Source organism: Acyrthosiphon pisum, chromosome X (assembly GCF_005508785.2).
Source record: "Acyrthosiphon pisum isolate AL4f chromosome X, pea_aphid_22Mar2018_4r6ur, whole genome shotgun sequence".
Lineage (NCBI taxonomy): Eukaryota > Metazoa > Arthropoda > Insecta > Hemiptera > Aphididae > Acyrthosiphon > Acyrthosiphon pisum.
Genome location: NC_042493.1, coordinates 48,011,723 through 48,038,083, shown reverse-complemented (window position 1 = coordinate 48,038,083; position 26,361 = coordinate 48,011,723). Strand labels below are relative to the sequence as shown.

The 26,361-nt window shown below is 29.8% G+C and overlaps 1 protein-coding gene across 1 annotated transcript; it reads right to left on the bottom strand.

Moving 5' to 3' along the window:
* LOC100164354 (MAGUK p55 subfamily member 6) lies at window positions 1-24,742 on the bottom strand. The gene is made up of 12 exons (XM_016808694.2): window positions 24,469-24,742; window positions 19,410-19,531; window positions 3,714-3,863; window positions 3,480-3,650; window positions 2,983-3,216; window positions 2,809-2,907; window positions 2,549-2,707; window positions 1,839-2,049; window positions 1,524-1,726; window positions 1,285-1,416; window positions 1,076-1,150; window positions 1-177 (listed from the first exon to the last, which is right to left on the bottom strand). The coding sequence occupies exons 1-12, from the start codon at window positions 24,563-24,565 to the stop codon at window positions 1-3; spliced, it is 1,830 nt and encodes a 609-aa protein (XP_016664183.1). The 5' UTR covers window positions 24,566-24,742.
* Window positions 24,743-26,361: the final 1,619 nt, after the last annotated feature.

The following is a 26,361-nucleotide window of genomic DNA, read 5'->3' as shown; positions in this document are numbered from 1 at the left end:
TTAATATACCCAATTCACAGGCACCCATTGATGTTCATTAGATATGATTTCCAAGGCTTCAACAACTTTACGGAATGTCATATCAAAATCTTCATTAACTATAACTAGGTCTATGTACTTTTCGTACATACGTTGTAAACAAGCGCTTTCTTCCAATGATTTCTTTACGTCATCTTCCTAAAAAATTTTAATGAAATTTAAAAAAAATTCTATATTTTATTTACTTAATGTTTTTATAACTTAAATATTTATTATTTGATTATTTTAACATTTCCTGAAAGAATATTTCTTTTCAACCATGAAAAGCCTGAACAATTCACAGAGTAGGTAAAATACTAAATAAGTTTTATAATTTTGCAATGATAATATGATATTAAATATTCAATGAATTGAATGTATGGTACACATTTAATCATATAAATATTTGTCTATGATTTAAATCATTTACTAATTAAAACTAACGAGTTTTCGTTAATATGCAGTCAATAAATCAACTAACATTAACCAATATTTATTGAATAAAATGTATTTTATTATTTTACCACCTTAAAGATTAAACTTGAGTTGAAAATGTATTAGTATCTACAATTAATATGATAAAATATAGTAATACATAAATGTAAAAAAGTTCCAAAGTTGGGGCACACAAATAGTGCCTTACACTGGATAACTTAAAGTCTGTAGGAATAATTATAAATTATATTTTGGTTGGTTATATTTTGATTGGATAATCCAAATTTATTATACTAAAGTGAATTTTATTTAGAACACATAAATAATTATACTATTATTATTACTATCTGTATTTGACTAATTGCATAATTATGTATAACTGCATAACTAACCGTTTTTAATGTTTAATTTTAGATCACAAGGTAGTTACACTAAAAGTAATTCAGTTAATTTCAAGCTTAACCATGATAAGGTATTTTTCAATACTACACCTTAGTATAGCTAAAAAATAATAAGACATTAGATACAACTTCATTTAAAGAAGATCTGACTACCTTAAAATTATAAAATTATTTTCTCAGTCTAGTTTAACTGGTTGCTTATTGATATAAATAATAATTACCTCATAAATCGACGCAAGCGATTCTAATGTACGGGCTCTTCTAGAACTATATCTAATGGAACTTTGGCGATCAAACTAAATTAATAAAATAAAAAAAAATATATAGGTACTATAATATTAATATAATCACATGAGTTAATATTAAGTCATACTACAGGTAGATGTGAGAAAAGGTATATCTCTAATGCTTTTACACACTTTTTACTTACCGTCAATGTACGAGTGGAATAACCAAGGTTTCTGGAATAATCGTATAGGCTTTTCATTACCTCAACACCAGGTGCTGCTATAAAAATTACGTATGGCATAAATTCTGAAGAATTGTGAAGCATTTTTAAAGCCTAAAACATATTGTTTCAAAAATAATTAAACATAATATAGCAAAAAATTACTTGCATTTGATGAATTTAATTTAAAACAAGTAATTAAGAACCTATATTAAACATACCACTGGACTGCAGTCCAAGACACACATTTTTCCTTCATTAATGACATCACGGATGGAATCCAAGTTTGTGCCATATAAATTGCCTCCATTTTCACCATATTCCAAAAATTTATGCTCTCGAATATCATGTTCCATTTGATCACGATCAGTAAACCAATAATTTTGACCATTTTCTTCTAATTCTCTCTGTGGTCGTGTTGTGTCTACAAAAATAATTCAAATAAGCATGTACAAATAATATGAAATCATTTCAATAACTTCTATTGTTTAATGATGTCAAATCATAGGATTAATAGATCTTAAAACAATATTTACATGGTATAACTCCTGCAAATCGTTGAGGGTCACTGTTTATCAGACGACCTTTCAGAGTGCGTCTCCCCACACCGGTTGTGCCTATTAGTGCTAGTGTACGTCTTTTAAAAGGAGGCATTTTTGTAACTTCTTCGTACAATATTAATTCTGCTTTATCAAATTCACCGTTCCATTTTGATTGATACATTTTCTTACACTTTTTTTTAGAAATCTAAAGTAAATTTTTAAATATTATTATAAGATTTAACACTTAATATAACTTATGATGGACCTAATATCAAAAATTAAAACCATATTAGGTGGTAGTAAGAATTATTAAAATATAAATTACAATTTGAAATTTATATGATTTTTGTATTGTTTTAAATCATACATGAGTGTGTTCAGATCAAACTTATATTATGTCTTATAAGTTCTACAAATAACAACTTCATAAAATAATTTACAGTTTTAGTCTATAGTTTATAATTTATACATAATATTGAAATTAAAATGTATAGTAATAAATAATACATTGTACTCTCGGTAACTTAAACCTTCATTATTCAAAATTCTCGACATCTTGAACAAATTAAATTCTACTTCATATAACAATAACATATTAAGATTTTTATAACTCAACATTTTTATTAAGTCAAATTTGTTTTTCCCCCTTGAGTTTCGAGTTACCTAGGGTACACTGTACACTGTGATTATATTTAATAGATTACCCTAGTTCCACAAATACTAGTTTTATGAACATAGTCTGCTTCTGGAGCTACAAAAGCTTTTCTTCTTTCCTCCAATTCTTGAGATGGTATTAACCCGGGAAGTTCATTATCGCCAACTTTCTTTGCTTGCCACCAATTTGGATCTTTTTGATCCAGAACCTATATTTATGCAGAAAAAATATAGCATATCAATTATTAACAATTTGGTTTCCTAACAATAATTATTTAAAATCAATGAGTATTTATTTTATAAAACTAACCTGAAGAATGTCTCCATGTTTAAACGTTAGACCAATTTCTTTGCAAGGAATTAAAGTGTCTTCCATTGGGTCGTAATCAAACAATGCTCGCATGTAACACTACAAATAAATAAAAACAAAATTTAAATTAGTAAATAGTTAGTATGAACAAACAGGAATCATTATTAAGTTTACCTGTTGAGTTTGAATTGTATTCTTTTGGGAAAATCCAGGAGCAATTCGAAACTGCAACGTATCTTTGCTACGGCTAACTTCATTCATTAAATCTTCAGGACTCTCAACTCTTTCACCATTTACTTCTAATATGACATCTCCTTTTTTCAATAACCCTTGTTTATCAATTGTACCTCCAGCTAATATTCTTGCTACTATAAGATTTCCATTTTCGTCTTGTTCAACAGTTAAACCCTGTATGAAAAAATTTTCATTTTATATTTTTTATATAAGTAGTGTATAAAATGGATAAATTATTTTTTATAATATTTTTTTATATTATTTATAAGTTTATGCCTAAGAAGTCACGCACCTACTAATTTACTCTCTCTCCCTCTATCTCACTCATTCGTTCATAAATAGATAAAATTTAAACATGTAACACCAAAACTGTAGGCTTAAGCATTATGTATTGGATCTTATCGATATATTAAAATTTCAATATAGCTAAAACTCACCAATGGTTCGTCTGGTTTTTTTCGTAATCCAATTACTTTGTACGTCTGTGTAGACATTTTGGTTCCGTTCTGTTGTTGAGGTGGTGAGGGGGGAGTTGGAGGTAAATCAAAGGTATCTAATGTTTTCTTCAGTCTCTTTAAAGCTATTTTATCATGTACTTCTAAAAGGGTCTAAACATAACATTAAACATTTAGAAAAGATCAATACACATTTTTGTAATAATTGAAACTGACCTTAAAATGTAATTTGGTAATTATTGAGAGTAAATCTTTGGCCAATGGATGTTTTGACGATGTACAGTGATGACACAAATCGATCAAGGTTTGCTTAGAGTTATTGGCTTCTGGTACACACGTTTCGTACTCCTCCAAAGAGTTTTGAACCTGTACAACAAAACGAGTAATGACATTAACTTTCCACATGGTTTCAAAGAGTAATTATTATTTTATTTTATATTTTAACAATGATGAAATAATTTGAAGAAAGAATATAAGAAATATTTTTAATAGTCGTATGTACTACTACAAAGTTCAGTAGGTACCTAGTCTGCTATAGATATGGATATAATTTTCTTCAAAAATTATCAATTATACAACGACGTTAGTTTCCATGGTAATATTATGGTATTTATACGTCCACAAAACATGTAAAAGGAAGTTTTCGACAATATATTTTTTATTATATCAACAAATGTAATACAACGAAATTAAATAGCACAACTCAAAAATTGTAAACAAACTATATGTGCAATAGGTACTGTACAAGCATACCATACAGTATATAGTCAGTAATGCAAGCATGACCTACACGAGTCATACATTTAGCATATTATGTGTTTTAATTTTTATAAATAAGTTGGCTTTTTTTTCTAGATTCATATATCTGTATCTATTATGTAATACATCCATTTTTATTGGCTACATTGGCCTGAAGTTTCATATAATTTGCTCCGACTAAAATATTATATAATTTGTCTTCAGAATATTGACAACGAATCTGATGAATGTCATTTGTAAGCGATGTATAGTTTTTCACAGGTACTGTAGGAGCAGTAGTTATTGGCCAATTTTTTATGATATAGGTGGATGTTAATGCGCAAGTCGGACTAGTAAAATTAATTAATTATAATATTATTGTTATGTCCGTAAGTAACGGCGGACGAATTCTACATTTATATAATATTATTAAATAGAAATGACACACCCATGTACGATGTACATAAGCAACAAACAAAGCGGCGTCCAGTGAGTTAATTTCGGCCCGTGAAACAAGTGGGGAGAAATATGAATTGCGAGTGCATGACAATTTCGCAGAACCTTGTAAAACATCGTGTTTGAAGAAAAAATGTCAAACTGAGGCTACATAATTGCTACAATACACGCATAATATGTCATAATAATAAATGTATCAATCGCGTCACTATACTATAAATTGTAATACGTATTAATATGATTGAAAGCAGAATGAAGCGTGTGTAGTCAAATTATTATAAAAAACATAGAATGAATTCGTTAAAAAATTATAACAAGGACAATGTTTGAGGACACGACGACGATACTCGCAGCACCCATAGTCTATAATAGTATAATAATAATATACCTACATCAGAGTCCTGTGAAGAATACATTGCCATAATAAATATTAATTAATAACCCTATTAAATGTGCATAGCCTTTGGAATTGTTGACTCGGAGCAGTTGGTTATAAAATATATAATGATTGGTCGACTCTTCACATAATTGGGAACATCGGATAAAAGAAACATAGGTATACCGGTAGAAGTGTAGTGAAGCACCTATAATGTAGGCCTATAAATTATAATTATAATAATTGACACTAAATGTCCATTGCAACTTGTAAATAATCCATCTCTTCGATATTATATATTATAAGACTTTTAATTAATATAGGTACTAGGTATACTTAAATACTTAATACACACTCTTTATTTATGGAGTTTATAATATGTAATTATTATTACCAATATACAAACACAATTATATTATTACTTATTTTGAATTATAGTGTCTAATGAAAAATTAAAATACCATTACAATCAATAATGTATATCATCTATTATAATAAGTCGTTTTCGTTTTCCAAAAAGTAGTGATTTTTGACTTATTGTTATTATGATTATTTTCATTTACCCCGCATGTAGTCTTATTATTTTAATATTTTACGTCATACAACTTGTATAAATATAATATTATGGTCGTATCCGCCTGTTTTGACTCAGACTTACCAATGCATAACATAGAGCATTTAACTAAGTTTTTTTTATAAGAATTTACAATGAATTTAGACATATTCTAAAATTTAAAGGTACGAGTATTATGTAGGACATTTGTACATTTTAATATGCTCATAACTTGCTTAAATTTTTTAAAAAATCCTTTAAAGTTTTCTATATATAATAAATAATAATATGCTTTTAAATTTAATAATAGGTCTAAATTCATAAATATTCTAAATAATATTAAAAATAACAGGGCAAAATAGATACTTCTTAACGCACAATTTGATGTCATGCATTAGTTAGACGGAGTCAGCACATTATGTGGAAATAATGTCCTCTTAAAGCTGTAGCAACAACGATAATACGAAATGCAGATGGACGACGCGTTTAGGGTTCCCGTAAAAAAAACCGCTGCCACATGAACATGACGATGTCTTGCCCTACCGCACCTTGTTGAGGAGTAAGCAAGTACAAGTAATCGCTCTGAAAGGGAGGCACTACTTCGGGTTCGCGCGTAGTGACAACAACGATTTTCGACGTAAACAACACCAGGAATTGTCTACAACATTGATAATATAGTAGGTATAGCAACGAAGGAGGAACTGATGACGAACAGGAGTGCACTTAACACTGCAGACATATTATAGGCATTCGTTAATTTATTATAGTATATTAAGCTACATACGAAACATTTTACGGTATTAATGACACCAATTTTTGTTTAAATTCACAAGTTTGTAATATTAACTTAGTAAGTACCTACGTGCTTAAAAGTTTAAAATGGTTTATTAAAAAAAAATATAAAGGTGTATTTTTGATTATTCTCGATTGTCGGGGTCCCGGCGCAACGGCCTATATAACTATAATATATATATATATATTACTCATGTAAATATAATTATTCAGACGAAGCACTTAGATATATTTTCTGAAAAATAATTATAAAATAAATTATTGAAATATATTAATACTTTTAGCCTAGGTATAGGTGCATAATGCATATACGATATAGGTACCGAAGTACCTAACAGTTATAGTAATAGTATATCTATAGGGCTATTAGGGCTAAATATATGGTAACATTATTAAATTTAATATACGACTCATTTGCATAGGTACAGTATACTATCGTTGTAGGCGTTATCCAATAGTCTCTAGGTAGGTCACGTACATGGTTTCGTAGAGATTTTAACGTTGTTTGAGGTGATAATGTAATGAAATTGATATTAAGTCGATTTAATACAATATACGTAAGTGTAACACCATTCATCTACTCAATAGTTCCACAGCAAAGGCCGAAGGGAATCACATAAATCTCAAAAGCTGCGGTGATCTGTCGTAGACCATATTATACATATAGACGTACAACGGGCATAATAATATATTCTCCTGAAACACTGACATTTTGGGCGCCACTGTTATTGTTTCTGCAGCACAATAGCCGATAACGCAACATAACATTAATTAAATCGTATTTTATTGGTTATAAGAGAATAAAAATATCTTGTCGACGTATCTACCTAATTGTATCGGGTAAATCACGCGAGCGTAGGAGGGTGGGGTCGTGTGGATGAGAGGGGAGAGGAACCTAAAAATGAATACGCTTTCGACGTATAACGATAATAATAATATGAAAATCTCGTCACCGGTCACAACTAAATGGTAAACTCGAACGAAAGGGATGAACGAATTGAATATAATAATATAATATATAAACATTACCCGTTAACGACTCTCTCCGAAATTCCGTCAGCAGCGGACGATAAAATTTGTTCGTTGAAGACGTGTTTCGCACCTGTTACAAACACGTACGCGGCACACACTGCTCAAGCGTCAAGCACAACGGTTGCCGGCGACGACTCACAACACTGCGCGTTCCGTTGACGGGCGTGCACACTACGCGCGCAAGCGCACTAGGTAGGAAAACCGACGGCGTATAATAATATATACCTGCTACGTGCGTGTACCTCCTCACCTTCCACCCACAACGATGACCAATGCCGCGATTTACGTGACAATATTTCGAATTTGATGGTGTTTGTATTATAATATAATATAATAATAATTAATGTAATACCGTCTTTGCGTCAAAAATGTAAAAGAATACCTAGGCGATTGTCTTAATAAACGATTAATTCGTAATATTATGGTCACCAGATTCGGGATTATCAATTGTTTTCCGTTTAAGACGGTATAAAAAACTACACAAAATATTGGTGCGCTGTGATCTTTAGTGTGGCGAGAACGCGCGTACGGACGACGTTGCGTACCATTGATATACTGACTGCCGTCTACAATTTAGAATACCGCATTACGACAATTTACGACAGAGAAAATAATAAATAAAACGAATGGAGCGGAGAGACGAGCCGAGTTTCGGAGACGGGAGTAGTGGTAGACCATGGTGGGATAAGTCGCGGCGTCGGCGGTGCGTACCTCCTACCTAAATGCTGTTTATTTTTTTTTTATCTCGAACACGACCTACACGTACGCCGAGACGATCGCGCGCATACAGGTGGTTTCGTTTCTTAACGGATTCCAGTTAAGACACGAAGAATAATTATTCTCAACCTCGGGTTCACCGCCCGCCCATGCCCACACCCGTTGTATGTTATCATATGTACAATAATAGTAGGTATGTGTACAGGCAGTAAGTTGTCGTAATAATAATAACGTCATTACAATATTATTCAGGGCCTCCAAACAGAGATTCTTTTTACTCCGGTCGTCCACATTTTGAGCCCAACAGCACACAACTGTACTCGACTGTAGCCTGCAGGTACGCGTCGTCGGATTTTCTTTTTGTCTTTTTATTCTTGTTATGATCATCTTTTTTACGCATTGTGAGCGCGCTCACTATAGTCATTGCTCCAACAACAATAGGAATACCATAAGATTACAATAATACCATATCGACGAACCACAAACACGACGTATACAGCCAGCATACTACGCGTGTGTAACATATTTATATATCATAAACTCGTACACATTTACAGTAGCCAGTAGGTTATTATATCCATTTGCTCGTCAGTCGTCGTCCGTCGACTAAGGATTCGGTACTGAGAGTGTAAAAATATGATCTCTTTAACTTCTCAATTCTTGAGTTTAACATTGAGATTGTAATATACGTACATACCTATTATACAACTTGTAACGTCGTATCTAAAACCCACTTCTAAAATCGTACGTCTAATTGTATATTTTTCTATCGATAGGTACCTATCCAAAGAAAAATATTAAGATATCGCTAAAGAAAAATACTTACAAGTTGGCTGTTACTTACTTAAAAATAAAATATGTAATATACTAATATACTAACATACCTATTAACTAATAGCAAACGATTATCAATAAGCATTTAGAATAAACGATTAACACGATCTTAATAATTATATTGTAGGTAACATTTTTTATTTGTTCCTTGTCGCTCGGCGCGCGTATCGGTATGGTATACGCGTCGGGGTCGGAGATTCATTATAATAATCATATAGTCATTAACAATAGTAGCAACTAGCAATAGTAAATCTATTTTTATAGAAATACACATACATTTAAAATTATTAATTTTAATGTTTGCAATGAATTAACGTTACAATAAAAAGTATTTGATAAAATATAGGTTGAATAAGGAGAATATGAATATTAAGATCTAATCAGGATTTCATTAAAAAAAAAACATTTAAACTCTGTAAATAACTTTATTATTTATTTATATTCATAATTATTAATTTCTCAAATTCATTTAAATAATTGGTAAATTACTATTTAATATTTGTTTGGGTTATTGCGTGTTTATTACACAGGTATCAATATCGATATTGTCGAATAACGATATAATGATATCGTGATACATTATCTGGAAAATAAAAATAATATCGATAATTATAAATTTATAAATACCTATATAAAATATGTGGGTCAACATTAATAATTGGGTAGATAATCGACAAAAATCAGAACTAACTATACAAGAGAAGGTACCTTACGTTGATATGTTTCTTTGTTGTGTTTAACCACTGACATAATAATTCATAATTATAAAATAAATTGAAAACAATTTTTTCAGACAAACTACGGCCTACACGAATACGTACAAAAATACAAAATGTAAATTTTTATAAATACAGTAGAAAGCAAAATTTTCCAATTCTACCACAACGGGCAAGCACCTATAGTACCTATTCGGTGTAGGCAAATAGTAAATATGTCCCTGACAGTAGTACATATTTGATAATTAACACGTACCTACCTAGAAAATAACTACCTAGGTATATAATAAACTACCTTCATGTGGTATAACATGCTTTATTATATCATAGTAGTTTACCACGAGGTAGTTTTTAAGTCTAAAAAACTACTTTTTAGAACATTTTATACTATTGAGTACCTATTGTATAGGTAGGTCAATTTCACTGCCTTAGGACAAATTATTATAGTTTAACTAACTATATTATGGCTATCGCTGATCCAGTGTTCGATTTCTGATTAAGCTAATTTAATAAGCAATTTTAAATATTTAAAAAGTAACTAAGCATATTTAAAAATATCTTATTTAGGTACCTACCTGGTAGGTACTGCAAATTATAATATATGAATATAGCCAACATTTGAAGTAAATAAAATACTAAAGATATCTAGTAAAAAAGTGATATTTAGTTTTAATTGACAATTACCACTACTTATTGCTATATTTATACGTACAACTAATTTATTTATTTTACAAAATAATATTATCTTTAGTAGGAAAGTACCTAAGTGAAAACGTTGATAAATACAATTTAAATAGGTAGCAATGTAGTATTCAATTACATTCCACTTATGCCTAACAAGTAAAAAAGTGGAAATAACCAAACTTTATTCAATCATTTTAATTGTTATCAATCATGTACAGGGATGGATAGGACCATGGGGAAAAAGGGATTTTTCCTGTGGGGCCACCATCTATGTTTATATTGGGGGGCCCACTCGGGTATATTAATTATTATTACTGTTATTTTTAACAATATAATAATACCACAAGTCAAGAATTTGCTTACAGATCATTAATATAGTATTTTAAATTTTTATCGTTAATCTAAGACCGAAATATCCTTGTATGCTTCCCTAACAAAATATTGAGTTTTCGCAATTTTTTTTAGCCGATATTTAGTACGGAATTTGTACAAATTTTTTTTCGAAGTTATACAATAATTTGTGTGGGGGGCTATAGAACCGTTTCTCCACCTCCCCCCTTATTTCCAAAACTTCTTATTTATATGAAACTTCTTTGCAGATATCTAGTTCGGAATTTATACGAGCTTACGCAAAATTTTTCAAAAATCCCTTATAACCGAAAAAAGCATTTTCCTCATATGCCGTTTCCCCAGCCCCACACCAAACTAAAATTACGGTTTCACACGAAACATTTTATTTATAGTTAAAGGTGTTAGATTGAATAAGTATCTAAAGCGAGCGAAACGACCAAATTTTATTTCAGTTCGGGGGCCCCTTCAAATATTTCCCTGTGATATAAATACTACCTATCCACCTCTGATCATGTATAAACATTAATAATTGTACATTTGTACGTCTTAGAAAAATTCTATTCTAATACTGCAGAGCCTAAGGATGCTCGTCGTATAACTTAATTTTCCTGGATATGCAATATAATAAATAGAACGCTGCACATACTTATATTATTTAATAGTAAGGTACTGAAACTTTTGTTTAATAATAACAGTTAATATATAATTCTCATTTTAATCAATTTTCGGCACTTCTAAGATGTATTCAGTGTTATAAAGGTTTCTAATTATTACTATGTATAATATTATGTATGTTAGGTAATGTTAATTGATTGATGTAATTTTAAATTTAATCAAATTCCATTTTCTTCTCTTTCTCGTTTGAATTGGGTTTTAGATATATATCTACAATACCTACCTACTATATTGTGATCCAGAAATATAATTATTATGTATTGCATTATACTATGATTTCATATGAAAATATAATATAATATATTTATACCTACTATTAAGTAATACAACATTTTCTTAATTAAAATACTGAAAATATATTATATTTTTTAGTATGAGCCTGTACTAATGTGAAAACAAAAATTACAATTTATATTTTAGATTTATATACTAGGCATAAGGCAGGCAATCATTGTTTTGCTGTACTTATCTGGACTCATAATAGCGTATTTGATAAACAAATGTACAATCTTAATTAAATAACTTCTAGCAATCCATGAAACATTTTGAGGTTTTTTTGTGTCTTAAAAAGTATTTATAAAATACGGGCATTGTGAACCTAATACTTATTACCTCCGTTTAGAATCTACAATTGACGATGTCGTACAACATAACCAGTGTTAAAGGGGTACTAATAGGCAATTTTAACAAAATATAAAGCTTATTTTTCTAAGGATATTAATTTATTATATATTGCTATTAGCTAATTATTATTTTACCAGTAATACATGGTAGGTTGAACTATTTTTGTTAGTTTTAGATAGTAATAAATAATAATCATAATAATATTTATTTTTCATATATTATTATTGACGTACGTAGAACGGTGTGCTTTGTTTGTGATGTTGATTTAAATAGCTTACAATTAATCTAAGCATTTTAAAACTTGCATTGTGTGCGTAGTAAATAATAATATACCAGATAATGAGAAAAGCTTCAATTTCCTACAAATTATTATTTCTTTGAATTAAAACAAAATAACTAAATTCGTTTTGGGCAACATTTTATCAAGTATAAATCGAAAAATAATTTTATCAACATTAAAAAAAATTAAAAGTTTCTAAAGTTCCACATGCCTATGAATAGATTAAAATTAGGATGAATATTATGGACATTTCATTGTATATAGAAAATTATTGTTCAAGTAATAATTTTGAATGTTTTAATTTTCTACGCTTCATTTATTTTTGGAATAAATAAATTTAAGTAACAAAATTCGTTATTAGGCAGATATACGCTTGAATATCCAAAGCCCCCAAAATTTGAATTTCAATCGCTTATATAAAATGTATCTGGCATTACACTAAACTTTCTTTTTGAATTCTGTAAGAAAACGTAAATGGTGAATCTTGTATTAAATTTTAAAACCTAAGGTGTTAAAATAAAAATATTGATGGATTTTTAACTATATATAGCATATAAACAAATATTGACATATATTTTCGTAGTTTTGAATGTTGTAAAAATTAGTAAAAGAAATTTTAATTTTTACCCTTCAAACTTCCATCTAGATCCAATTTGCTACTAGAAACCACCCTCAAAGTTGAAGATCAAAACAATTTTTCTTTTTAAAAAGTGTCACAAATGTCAGACACAAATTAAAATTAAAAAAAATACATCGTAAGACCAACGACCAATGTATTATGTACATTATACATTTTACAGTTATCAAAAAATGTAATGCGTACATACCTATAATATTTTTCTAAGAAAAACTTTCACCGCCACTATTTAAATAAAACCTAATTGAAATATGAACTTTCATATGCCTACATTCCATATACTTTTAGTTCACATTTGGTCAAGCTCAAGAGTATCAATTAATTGTATTAACAAATTACAACTACCTACTTAATATAATATTGTAATTAAATACGATTACAATATATTATCTAATAATATGATAGACTATTCCTCTATACAGTAGATATAAAGGTACATATCTATTAAGAAGTATAAGAACATATTACAACTAATATAACTACTTATAATTAAGTTACTATAATCACCTACAGATTTATGTATTATATACCAGACAACATTAGTACATAACAATATCATATTTGTGAAGAAAAAACTGTCAGTTATTATACTTAAATATTTAAGCTGAATCGTGGAAAAACATGGCAAGCGAAACTTCAACTATATAGATAGCTTAGGTATGTACGAAACAAGTTCAAGAAGTCAAATGGTGTAGTCTTCTCAACTACGTCCCCCTTATCTTTTTATACTATATGTGTATGGTTTCTTTTTATATTATATTTCAATCGCTAGTTTCGAAAGTAGATACTTCATGTATATAGGTAGTAGGTAAATACTTAATACACATGACATATATTTACGAAAATACGGTGGATAGGTTGATACAATGTAAACTATTATAATATATTTAACTATTTCATGAAAAAATCCTAATAACAAAATTTTAAATAATAATTATGTTTGAGAAATATTAATGTTCAAATAAATGTTTTCTAATTACTTATTTATGTGAAAATTCAAAATATTAATGTCTTAAACAAAACCTGAATTTTACAGATAGGTAAAAATTGACTAAAATTTAGTAGATACCTGCCCATTTACAATATACATTATCAGTTGTTCAAATTTACCGCATAATAACAGCTATAACTTTGCGGTTTGTACCATACATTTTCGGCTGCATCTGAATCCGAAATGAGTTCAGAATTCCCGAAATTGAAATTTTATTCTTTAGTTGGACCCCGAATTATATTAGGTAATCTTAATACACAATAGCTGGATCCCGGATTTGTTTTGGTAATATATTAGTTTAGTTGAGTCCCGAATTTTAAGATTCAGAGCACTGCAGAGATGTGTTTTTGGCTGGATAGAACTTTTTTTTCTCACCAATTTCACGTTACACTAACTTAACCGATATACATAATATAATTATGTTACTGTTGCACCCACGTTTGTTAATTTTTTTATCCTATGTATTAATTTAATCATATGCTTTTTATAATATAATTAAATTTAACTTATTCGAATTTTGGTTGCGCTACCTAACCTAACCTACTAATCCTGGCAAAATATTAGGAATACACTAATAGCGAGTAGTTTATTTAGAACTCATCTTTACAAATACAATTATAAAATAATAATAATTAGGTATATAATAATATATGAGTGTCTACTACAAGGACCGTTGAAAACATATCCATGATTCATAACTTTACTCTTTATTTTTACGTCTGTCATCACTCAGGTCTGTATTCTTTCAAAACAGTAAAAAATGTAATCTTCAACTTTTAGGTTGATATCAGGTAGCAAACAGCATCTAGTTTGGTTATAGGAGGGATGGTGGGGGAGATTCGCAACATCCACCTTGAATTAACAGCAACAGTGATTTTCACCTATTTCCAAATTTAAAAAAAGCTTTAGCCGGAGAACATTACTCACTGAAACTAAATTCTAAGCTAATGAAGACGTTTAAAAAAAAACTAATTGGAATTGAACAAGAGAATGTGGTGGAAGAGACATTCCAGGAGGGGATACAAAAGCTGATCTTAAACATCAGAAATGTATCAAACGATCCGGCGATTACGTCAAAAAATAGCTGTACATATTTATAACAAATTCTATACGTTTTGTAGAAAAAATCTACGTAATACCATTGAGTATAGATAGTATACTATCTATACTCAATGGTAATACCTAAATTATATTTATATGGGTATATGATATATTGGTAGGTCTCCACTAGTTCCCTTCGAGAACTAGACATTGCCTTATGACTATGGATTTTATCTGTAAACAATGACCATGTGCCCCTACTATCATTACTTATTTATTTAACTATTTACATTTTATATTTATATTTTTAACTGTAGTTATTTTATTTTTATTTTATACTCATGTTTTGATTTATATTCGATATATATTGTGGCCTTAACTGTGTTGATTTGTATACCAGCCATACGAAATAAATAAATAAAAGGTCTCCACTATAAGACACACCATAAGTGTGTAGGTACAAAATTACACATAGAATAAAACATATCAATAGAATATACCTACTTAACTTTACATAGGTACCTATACTACATACCTATACTCACTTCGGCGTGCACGCTAAAGCTATAGTATCATATTATATTTAAAATCAACGTTTTAATGATAAAATATCACAATCAAAATGGATTATTATATAAGCAATACTTAATATTGATAATGATTTCTTTAAGAACGGGTATTTCGTAAATTTCATTATGGTTTTCTGAATGAGTTTTTGCTTGGATAGTGTGATTTTAGAAATCGAACAATCGTTTAACTAATATGATCTAAAATACATATTTGTCCAATCTAAAATCAAAAATCTTTGTACAGTTCCTAGTCAATAATAAATGCCGCATAATTGTTATTGTACTGTAAAAAAAAAAAATGTACTCATAGATTAAGTACATGTATTTACTGTATAAGCGTATTATTTTCATTTGTAAGACAAATTTACAATTTTTTGTATAAGAAAGAAATTTTTTACATGCGTGTATGCGTTATCAATTGTTTTGATATTATGTGAAATTTTTCAAGAGTATATCATTTGTAATTTGATTTAAAATATATGGATGGTATAACCACGTACGTTTTGTAATATACAATGTATTTTATACATCTACTGCGAATGAAAATACGTGCTAAATATTTACAAAACATAATTTTGGAAATTTCAATGTGGGGCGTGGGAACACGTACGTTGGTAAAATCACTGACGTAAGAAAGTGCATGTATTATATAGGTAGGTTACCTACTCTGTGTAATAATACAATATGTCAAATTGTGTTTTGGTATTAAAAACGAGTACATAATATATTTTTATTTATTTAATTTAATAATGTTGCTAACAAATAAAATTATATGTTCTATTGGCCATCATTGAATATAAGGAATAAGTAATAACCAATATAAAGGTACTAAATTAACAACACATGAAGTTACTTATTCATGAAGAATCTACGAGATATTATATATATAGGACATTCACGAATAATGAAAATATTTTTATTTAGATTGCACAAGTATTAATGGACAATTTTTAGTATAACCCAGACAGCAATTTTTTGTTTAATAATATTATTATAACATTATAATAATGAATAATATTAGTATAACGTTATTATAATACTATTATAATATTATTATTACAAAATGCTGTCTGGGAATAGATACACAAAGTCTTGATTAGTATCATAAATATTATCCACACCGTAATAATTATTATAGTTACACAATGTCATATAAAAAATAAACAACGTTAATAAGAAATAACTATAACCTTAGTCCTTAGAACAGAATTTTAGTCACGCTTTTAAAATATCAATAAATAAAACAAATGACCTTTAGAATTATTACCTATTTACATGCAGTACGTTCTACAAGCAATATAACAGGAAAATAAAATCAAACCACATAGCAAATTATGTTGTTCGATATTAAAAAAACCAGAGAATTTGCTCTGCTGTATAGTAGATTTCGGGAGCAATTTGTCATTGATTAGGTTTAGGTAAATGTAATTTATGTGTTAAAAGACAATATTGTACTTATTGTGTATTTTTGATATTTTTAAATTGCTTTGAAAAAAAATTATGAGAAACTAAGTATTACAGTTTCAAGCTTTTTGACAAAAAACAAACATTTTTATCAACAGTTATCACTTATCTATACATATAAAAATGGACTCCAATCCTTTGTCATGGCATCACTTGAGAACGCGAATTTACCGAATTGGCTGATTTCTTTTTCAATTGTGTTCGTATTTTCGTAATTGTCAGAACAAGGTTTCTATGAAAGGAAACTTTAGGCAAATCCACCGAAAAAGTAGGAAATTGGATGTCAAAAATACAACAGTGGCGCCAGCTGTCCAGCAAAAAATTAACTAAATAATAATATTTTTTTTTGTTTATTGGTTGTAATTGAATATAATTATTTAAGACAATGCATAAATAATTATTATATTTGATCAAAACCATATAACTTAGTAAAAATGATATTACTAACTTTAATTTTTCGACTTATGTCCCAGGAACCTACTAATGCACATCATGAACAATGTTTTAATGAAATATTTGTATTTACGTATACTCTTCGAGGTGTCTGTTATCCACCACATGTAGATTGCCTACCTGTAAATATATTGCTCGTATAATCACAAGCGTGTCTCACGGACAAAGTTGAAGTTAGTCTAAATATTTTGAAAATTGTATTGTGTAGACAAAAATATATTTTAAGTAATAGTGAAATATATTTTAAGTAATAGTGAAATATATTTTAAGTAATAGTGAAATGTTTTAAATTCCTAAAAATAATATTTTTTGAATTACAATAAAATAACGAAAATTGTTTGAGGAGAAATCGTCATTTTGCGTTTTAGTATCCAATAATTTCGTCAAAATTTGAACTTCAATCTCTTATATAAATTGTACGTTACTTTAAGTTATGTAGACGAGGATAAAAAAATGTCATCAGCATATATATAGAAAAAACGTTGACAATTTTTAATATGTACAAATAAATAAAAAGTAGTAAACATATATTATTAAAAATTATGTTATGTCTAAAAATATATGCTAATATGAATATTCGTAGAAAATGTCAAGTCTCCATAGTTATTCATTATTGAATTACGATAAAAAAAAAAAAAAACAAAACCAAATTTGCCAAAAACTAATTTTGTGTAGAAGCTACGACTTTTCCTAATTTTTATATTTTCGTTATTTCTGTTATTTTGAAAAGTACTGTGAAATTTATACTTTTGACCTATCAAAGTACCAACTAGATCGGATTTTCAACTAGAAACCAGACATTACCACTATCAATTTTGAAGAGTTTTCTAATATTATAAAAAGTGTCTCCAGTTTTCATGAAAAAAAAAATACACAAATGTATATAGGTATGCAGGTATACCGATATACCTTAAAATTGGAATAAAATAAACAAAACATTTTCACTAGAGGTGACTCTCGACTTTCAAAAAAATTTCTACATTCAAATAAATATACTACTGCACTGGAATACCACCGAATCATTCGCTCCGTAGTAACTACAATAGACTATAGAACTAGAAATATTCAATTAAGATTTAGGAGCAAGGGCAATCCCGCAAAGCGAGATGTTTATTTACACCGAGGCTCACCAGCAACTATGTAATAAATACATAATATAATATCCTAAGAAATATTGAATTCAAATTTAACATATCCATTATGGCATTATACTGTGGCCCACTCAAGTACACTCTTACGATTTATTTTACAGTATAGTGCCTCTCCGATTTATTTATACTTGAAGTCTTGAAATGCTAACCATTAGTCTAATATAAGAATACCAAAGTCCCAAATATCTATAAGCTTATAACTAGGTATTAGGTATAAAATAAATTAAACTTTACGTGCAAACTAGAACATACTATAAGTTTAAAATAATATACCCATACTTTTAGATATAATATTTTTTTTATCCGTATGTTTTTATCCCTAGAATTTCCTGTCAAATGTACGTGTTACTTTTCAGTACATATACCTAGTTGAAACTTGAAACGACAACACGAGTTTTGCGGAATGGAACGGTCAAGCAAGCAATAAGACAATATCAGCAAGATATTGTAGGTACATACATTAACAATAATAAATTACTGTCGAAAAGTAGAAGAGCGTACGAAAATCATGCTAAAAATAATCAGTAAATAGGTACCTATAAAATGATAAGTATTCGTTGAAGTGGTAAATGGTTAGCGACTTAGCGTTATAACTTATAAGTTATAGGTAGCCTATATTATGTAGCATATAGGATTAAATTTAAACTTAAAAATTAATATTTTATTTAATGTAGTCATCAGTTAAGATCAGTTTAGATACTTTTTTTATTTCTATTAACTCCTTCCTGAAATTATTATATCATTTTTTTTCTTCATAAAACCAATAAATTAAACTTACTTTAATTAATGATTCTACAGTAGGATTATCCATCAAAGTTTTCAAAAATATTATATCAGTCTCTTTGGCCTTTACATGATAATTGATTTCGTCCATATTATCACGGACATGTTGGAATGCAGCTGTAACAATCAAAATACAGATTTTAAAATTAATGATTAGGTAAATATTAAAATATGTAGGTATAAATGATTGCATATATGACAGTCTTCAGATAGTTTCTATTATATACGAGTAGGTAAAGTTGTATATTCTTAAACAAATTCCTGGGTACGCAACTTTTTCACGTAGCTCACAATAATAAATACCTTATCATAAAGTAAAAAAAAAAAAAATGTTTTCGCTTTGCTCAAAATAAATATTTTCTCTAAGCCCGCATTATGAAAATTAAGTACAAGTACCTTGTACCTACATACAGTTCTGGGTGGGGCGGTGGAACGGTCGATTTTAAAAATAGGTTTTTTCTTTAATGGTTTAAGATAAAATTGCTCACCAAATAATAAATATTTATTGTTCAAAAACAATAGGTAACTATACGCCATTTAGTAAACAACGTGCTTTTATAATCATTTTTCAAAAATACCTAACGATATATATGGCAGTTCTGCGTCTTAAAGTTAATTCTGTATTAATTTAAATTTTCAAACTTAATATAATAGCATAATTCAGTAGGTATTAAGAAGATAGCATTAATATTTTTTGGGATAATGCTTTTTTTACTTCATTCGATTATAATAATAATTTATTTTGTTTCGTTGATACTTTTCCGTTATTCCGACTATCATGTACCTACTATGAATGTAGCAATCAATATCCGTATATTCCAGTACCTATATTAGATTTGATGTTAAAATGATTTAAAAGCTAGAGCATTGGTTATCTCTGCACATGCGTGAATGAGTGATAGGTAATCCAATCTAAATTACGCGCATGCCCACAAACATTCGGGGTTCTATAAGGTTCATTCATAGATCTAATATTCGGTATGGCATCAAGAATATTTATAGCTTGATGGCTGCATAGTATATTAGTATATACTCTGTACATACTATCCATAGTATATAATCTAAGTGTCGTGGCTATGGGCTAAAATAAGACAAAACGTATTTGGGATTCCGCTAAATGGAGAAAAAAGCATAGGTGAACGAGACACCATCATTTTGAGTCTTATCTTATCTGTCGAAGTTAATCTGGAGATAAAACATCGATATTTTTATAATTTTTATAATTTAATTATAAAATATTTTTTGTCACGCCTGCACCGAACGCTTAGTTTTCTATAGCGGTCGAAGCGTTGGAAAGCGACCTTTTTCCGTCCAGTGGGTGGTAAAGTGGGAATCCCCATAGTGCTGGGTGGTAACGTGGAAATCCTGAAAAGTGCTGGGCGCACGTATATCACACGTATTCCCTGCACAACCAGACACTGAAATCTATACCACGGTCTTAACGAAACATAAACTTTTGGTTACATCTTATATTCATATTATAACCTCCATGCATCATGACGCTTAAAATAAATAAGCCAAATCGTTTATTTCATGAAATTGTTTTCGTAGAATATTCTGGTTATTACATAGATACTTGCATTACCATTGCCTGCGGCTTGTGCCACACACATCAGTACATCACCCGCGACTGAAATGGCTTAAATAGCATTTAAATGTTTTATTTTAAAAATATTATATTTCAGATAGGCAAGTCATATCTACTATCTACTATCTACTAAATAAAAAATATAAAATATTACAGGTAACATTCAAAATGTATTGTAGAAAATTTTATAACCCAAAGTTAACTTTAAATTACAAACAATTCCAGAAAGTTTAGACCATGAACCAATAAAAATAAATAAATATATAAATATTAGTTTAAGACTGGGATATGTTATCTTGAATTTCACACCACTCTCAAATACTTTTTTTAGCGAGTATGAATAATGTTGTTTTTATAAATAGCCACTACATAGGCGAGTTTGAGATTTGGGGTGCTAATAGGGCTGATAGGGCCTTACTTTGATAATATTGAATAAGCTTAAAACAAAATGTAGGAAATGTTTAGGAGGGCTATGGACATTTTTGGGGGGGGCTTAGCCCTAACCCCCCCCCCCCCCCCTATTTGCGCCTATGAGCCACTAATCACTATATAGGTACAGTTCCATTGTCATCTCTTCAGTTATTTGTCACCTAAATGTATAGTGCAATTTTTCAAATGTAGAATTTTGATTACAACTCAAATATGTTAAGGTTACCTTTCATCTCGTGATTATTGTGTACATACTAAATCGTTATTTTATTTTAAGATAAATTCATCAAAACTACAATAAGATAATGAACGGAAACGATTTTGATGCATATAACAATACCTCATTTCTAATCACTAATCACTAATCACAAAACAGTACCTACACACAACTGAATACTGACGAGAGTGCCTGCAGAGACTTATATTCATATAGTATTACTGTATACTGTATAGGTACCTTTACGTTTACATATAGGCTATAACACCTGTGTTAAACACAGACACAGAAACACTTAAGTGTTGTCTGTAAGTAATTGTTGTCAAATAATGTTTATACAAGAATAATAAGTAATAACCGTAATCATATTACGTTACGAAACCATATTTGAAGCTAGGATAGGCTCTACTACCTGTCTTGTAATCTGTACCTACTACCAATATTTATATAGGTACGTAAACGTAATAATATGTAGATTGTAATTTATAGATTAGTATCGTAAAACAGTATGACTTGAATAATATTCTTCAACACGTTCCGTAAACATTTCGTTCTCATAAAAATGTGTTATTTATCTAATTATTTATCATGAATACACCTACCAATGTGAGCTGTGATTCAACCAAAATGTAATAAAAAAAAAAAACCGATTTTAAAACGCCTAAATTAATAGCTACCAAAGTCGTTGTTTGACTTCAAAATGCAAGGTATTGTTATTTTTTAGTGAATCCATAACGTATTTGGAAATAATATTTTTTTGCATTTTTCAGGATTATGTTTATTTGTATAATAATATGTCGTCACGTATATAAAGATACATTTTTAAGTTCAAAAATATTTTTTACTTAACTATGAGCAAAAATTGTATTTTATAAGAAAAATTATTGTTTAAAAAATATATCGAATCAATTAGTAAAATTCTATAACATGTTGCTTACCTACATTAATATATCTATTAAATTAATTAAAAAATTGTAAAAATATGGTTTTTAATACTTTAATTTTTTTTAAATAATTATAACGTTCCCCGTGAACCGTCCATAAAGGACTCATTGTGTATTTGAAAAAACGGATGACCAAACACCTCGAAGACTTGGAGCCCTTTTTATTTTTTACCTCAATTTACTTAAATTTTTTTTTATTCTTGGAACTGCTTGACTCTGTGTGATTTTTTACGGAATTGAATTATCAATAAAATAAATATTATCTGTTAGAGAAGATAAAAGGTCAAAATCGTTCCAAATCATCTGCATTTACGGTAGTTTATAATCCATTAGGCTAAGTTGTCTAAAAAATATGTCAATTTCTCACACCGCGAATACGAATACACAAATTCGGAGATTACTAAAGTACATAAATTATACATTGTCCGATATTTTCGTCTAGACGTCGGTAATGGTTCGATTATTATTAGTTAATAGTTTGCAACTATTTAGTTAAAAGAACCAAAATCATTTATTTTTATTATTGTGTATTTGTGTTAAAGGATCTCCGACGATTACAAACGAGTAACGACACATATATCACTGGAGATATTATTGTCTATTATATGAGGGAAATTAAGCAAGAATTTATATTTAAGTGTGGTGTACCGTCGTACAGTGTTCATCCAATTTGGTAAATAATTATTAAAATGAAATAACACGCATTTGCGAGTACCGATATAATTACCAAGTTATTATTTATTGGACGAAATAATTAATATTTAAACACACGATAGATAGAGTAAAATAAAAGTATTATTAAAATTACAAATGAAAGAGAGTCTGAATACAAATATGGATGCTCGGAAAAAAGAAATGCTAATAGAAGTTCTGTAAGAAGTTCTGACCAGTAACGCACTTATCACTTACTTGATCGATTGTATGCGACTGACTTACTGACTGCGGAAACGGTCCGTCCGGGGCCTTTGGAATGTGCTGACGAAGCTGGGACGGTCACAATGACCATCGTGAGAACCGATTAATTGGTCTCACACTCGATATACCCTGAGTCAACACGTTTGTATATTGTATGCTATATACACATGCCCTATACGCATATGGCTTACCACACATATATCTACTCTTATGCATGCATATACAACAATATAAAATATAAAATTAAACTAAAGCGCAATTCGAATTCAAATATAATAATAAGATTATAAAATCTATAAAAATGTTATTTTAATTTTGTATACCCACAAAAAAAAGAAATAGATTATGTTCAATACAAGTTTACGATTATAGGTACATCTATAATATATAATTGTCCGTCATAGTAGGTAATAGTATAATACGTTATGGCTACACAATCCAAACACCCACGTTTAATAGATTCTGTACGTTATACGATACATCTTTGATACATTTATGACTTACGTAGAAAAAATATAATAATTATATTTATATTAATAATTATAATTCTTTTAATAATTTTTACCGTACATTTTTATACATTTCAGTACCTATGTTTTTGGCCATTCATTGTCACTCCCGCCAATATATACTGTTAATTCAATAAAAGTTCTTACCATAAAACTTGAAATTTACTCAAAATAGGGGAAGATAAAAAAATGCATACCTATTCGTTTTAAAAATACACACTAGCCAGATCTGTAATTGGAATGCGTGACAAGAAACATACTTCCATCCACTATTACCTCCCTGGACCAAGACAGAATTTGGAAATTTTAATATTTTTAAAATACTACAATTTTTCAAATATAATTTGCATGTAACTGATATAATGATCCTAAGGCCCTGAACGCATTTATGCGACAATGGATACAAAATTGTAAATATTTTCTGTTATATAAAATGTATTATAAAATAATACCGTTGTCGTGGATCTTGAGCGACGAAACGTGATCGACGCTGGCCATGCTGGCCAACAATTCACGTCGGTCCGACTTGTTCCTGACGAAAAACACCATCTCGCACACGACGTCACCAGGGATGCGCACGAATATGATTATATAATATCGAGCAGGACCGCGCCGAAACGTCGGTCGTGTAAGTCGTGAACGACACTCGACGGTAGACGACACTTGCGGCGGCGTGTACGATATGCGCGCCACGGCGAACGTGCACCGACTACTTTCTGGTTACTACCTACGAACGGACTTGCGCCCGAACACGGCGGCGGCGATGAATAATAACCGAACCGAAAAGCGACCGTGCGCGTACCGGGGTGCGTGCGTGTGCACACCACGTAGACGTAGTCGAGCGTCGTCGTCGTCACCGGTTGTGCGTGTGCGTGCTTGCGCTCGGGTGGTGTGTGGTGACCGTGTGTGAGGAGGAGTGGCATGAAGAAAAAAAACCGGTGAAAACGAGCGCGGCAGACGAGCGCCGTTCCCCGCCACGCCCGACCCGGTACAGGACTTGTACGTAGTTGACCGCCTCGCAGCCGGTTTGGCGGGATCTACGCTGCCGCCGCTGAATTCTGATCGTTTCTCGAGACTTCGACCACTACGGCGTGGCGGCGGCTGGCGTTCGTAGTCGCGATGCGCACGCGGGTTTTGGTCTCGCACGCCCGCAGCCGAGAGAAAGGATTCAGGCGGATCCCGCCGTCATTTGAACGACTATATTAGATTTTGAACAGGGTTTTAACGGTTTACAAACATTTTCTACAATGAAATTCGCGCTATTTAAGAACAATTGAAGACCTGAGGGCAACAACAAGACTTTTCCTATTTATAAAATTTTTCAGGAATCACTCAAAACAGTCGGATTTGTCTGGTTGTTGCACTAAACGACTCAGTTTTTTTTTTCTTGATAATATGCAATCAAAAACTGAATTGGGCCAAAATATGGAGATGTCTTGTTGTTGCCTTTAGGTCTTCAATTTTGATAATCATTATTCATTCAACACACAAGGAAACGAACGAAAACAATTTATATTTAAGGTATACTTACTTTTAAATAAGAATCCGTATACTAGTTCTAAACCAAAGTAGGTACCCAACGGAATGGAATTAATATATAAGGAAATATTTAGACGGATTCCGAAGCGTTCGTACAATCGTACGTACATTTTCTGTATTATATGATTCTAAATTCTATAGTAATTTTATTATTCACCGTGTCACGTATTACCTATTATATAAAATGAATTGTTATTGTAAAATATATTTTAAGAATATTAAATAATTTGTATTTTATTTAAAATATTTGGGTACGTTTTGAGAAATTTATTGACTTTTGAAATGTTCAACTTTTTTTTGTTTTGTCAATTAACGTTACCACATTTTTTTTCTCTGTCAAAAAGCTTGACAAACGACAAGGTTCCTCGTGACAGGGGCTGATCTTCGATATTTTGATAGGGGGGGGGGCATATATAAATTGTATTATTTTAATTTTAATTAATAATACATACATACTATCATTTTTAAACAATAATGATTATAATAAATAATAATTAATAGTTGGTAGTATTATTCTTATTAAATGAACTTTTCATTTATATGATACTCGTAGTTACATAAAAAAATTTTCGAGTTTCCACTGAATCCGTCAGTGCCTCATGACCTTATTAAAGCAATTCAAAAATATAAAAATACATATTAGGGCAATTTTTATAAGCGTTTGAAGTTACCAATTTTGACAAAATTAGATATGTAACCGAAAAATAATAATTTTTCTCAAGCAATTTTAGTTATATTGTTGTAACTTGTAATTGAAAAGAATATTAAGATGAGGACCCTACACCCCGACATCCGCATTCCGTTGT

Excerpts from the sequence above, each read along its gene's own strand:
- LOC100164354 (XM_016808694.2), bottom strand. The coding sequence starts at position 24,565 with ATGGTGTTTTTCGTCAGGAACAAGTCGGACCGACGTGAATTGTTGGCC. Across the intron at positions 1,727-1,838 it reads ATTTGCAGGAGTTATACCAT|ACACAACACGACCACAGAGA; the intron begins GTAAATATTGTT and ends TTATTTTTGTAG. Across the intron at positions 1,151-1,284 it reads ATTCCACTCGTACATTGACG|TTTGATCGCCAAAGTTCCAT; the intron begins GTAAGTAAAAAG and ends TTATTAATTTAG.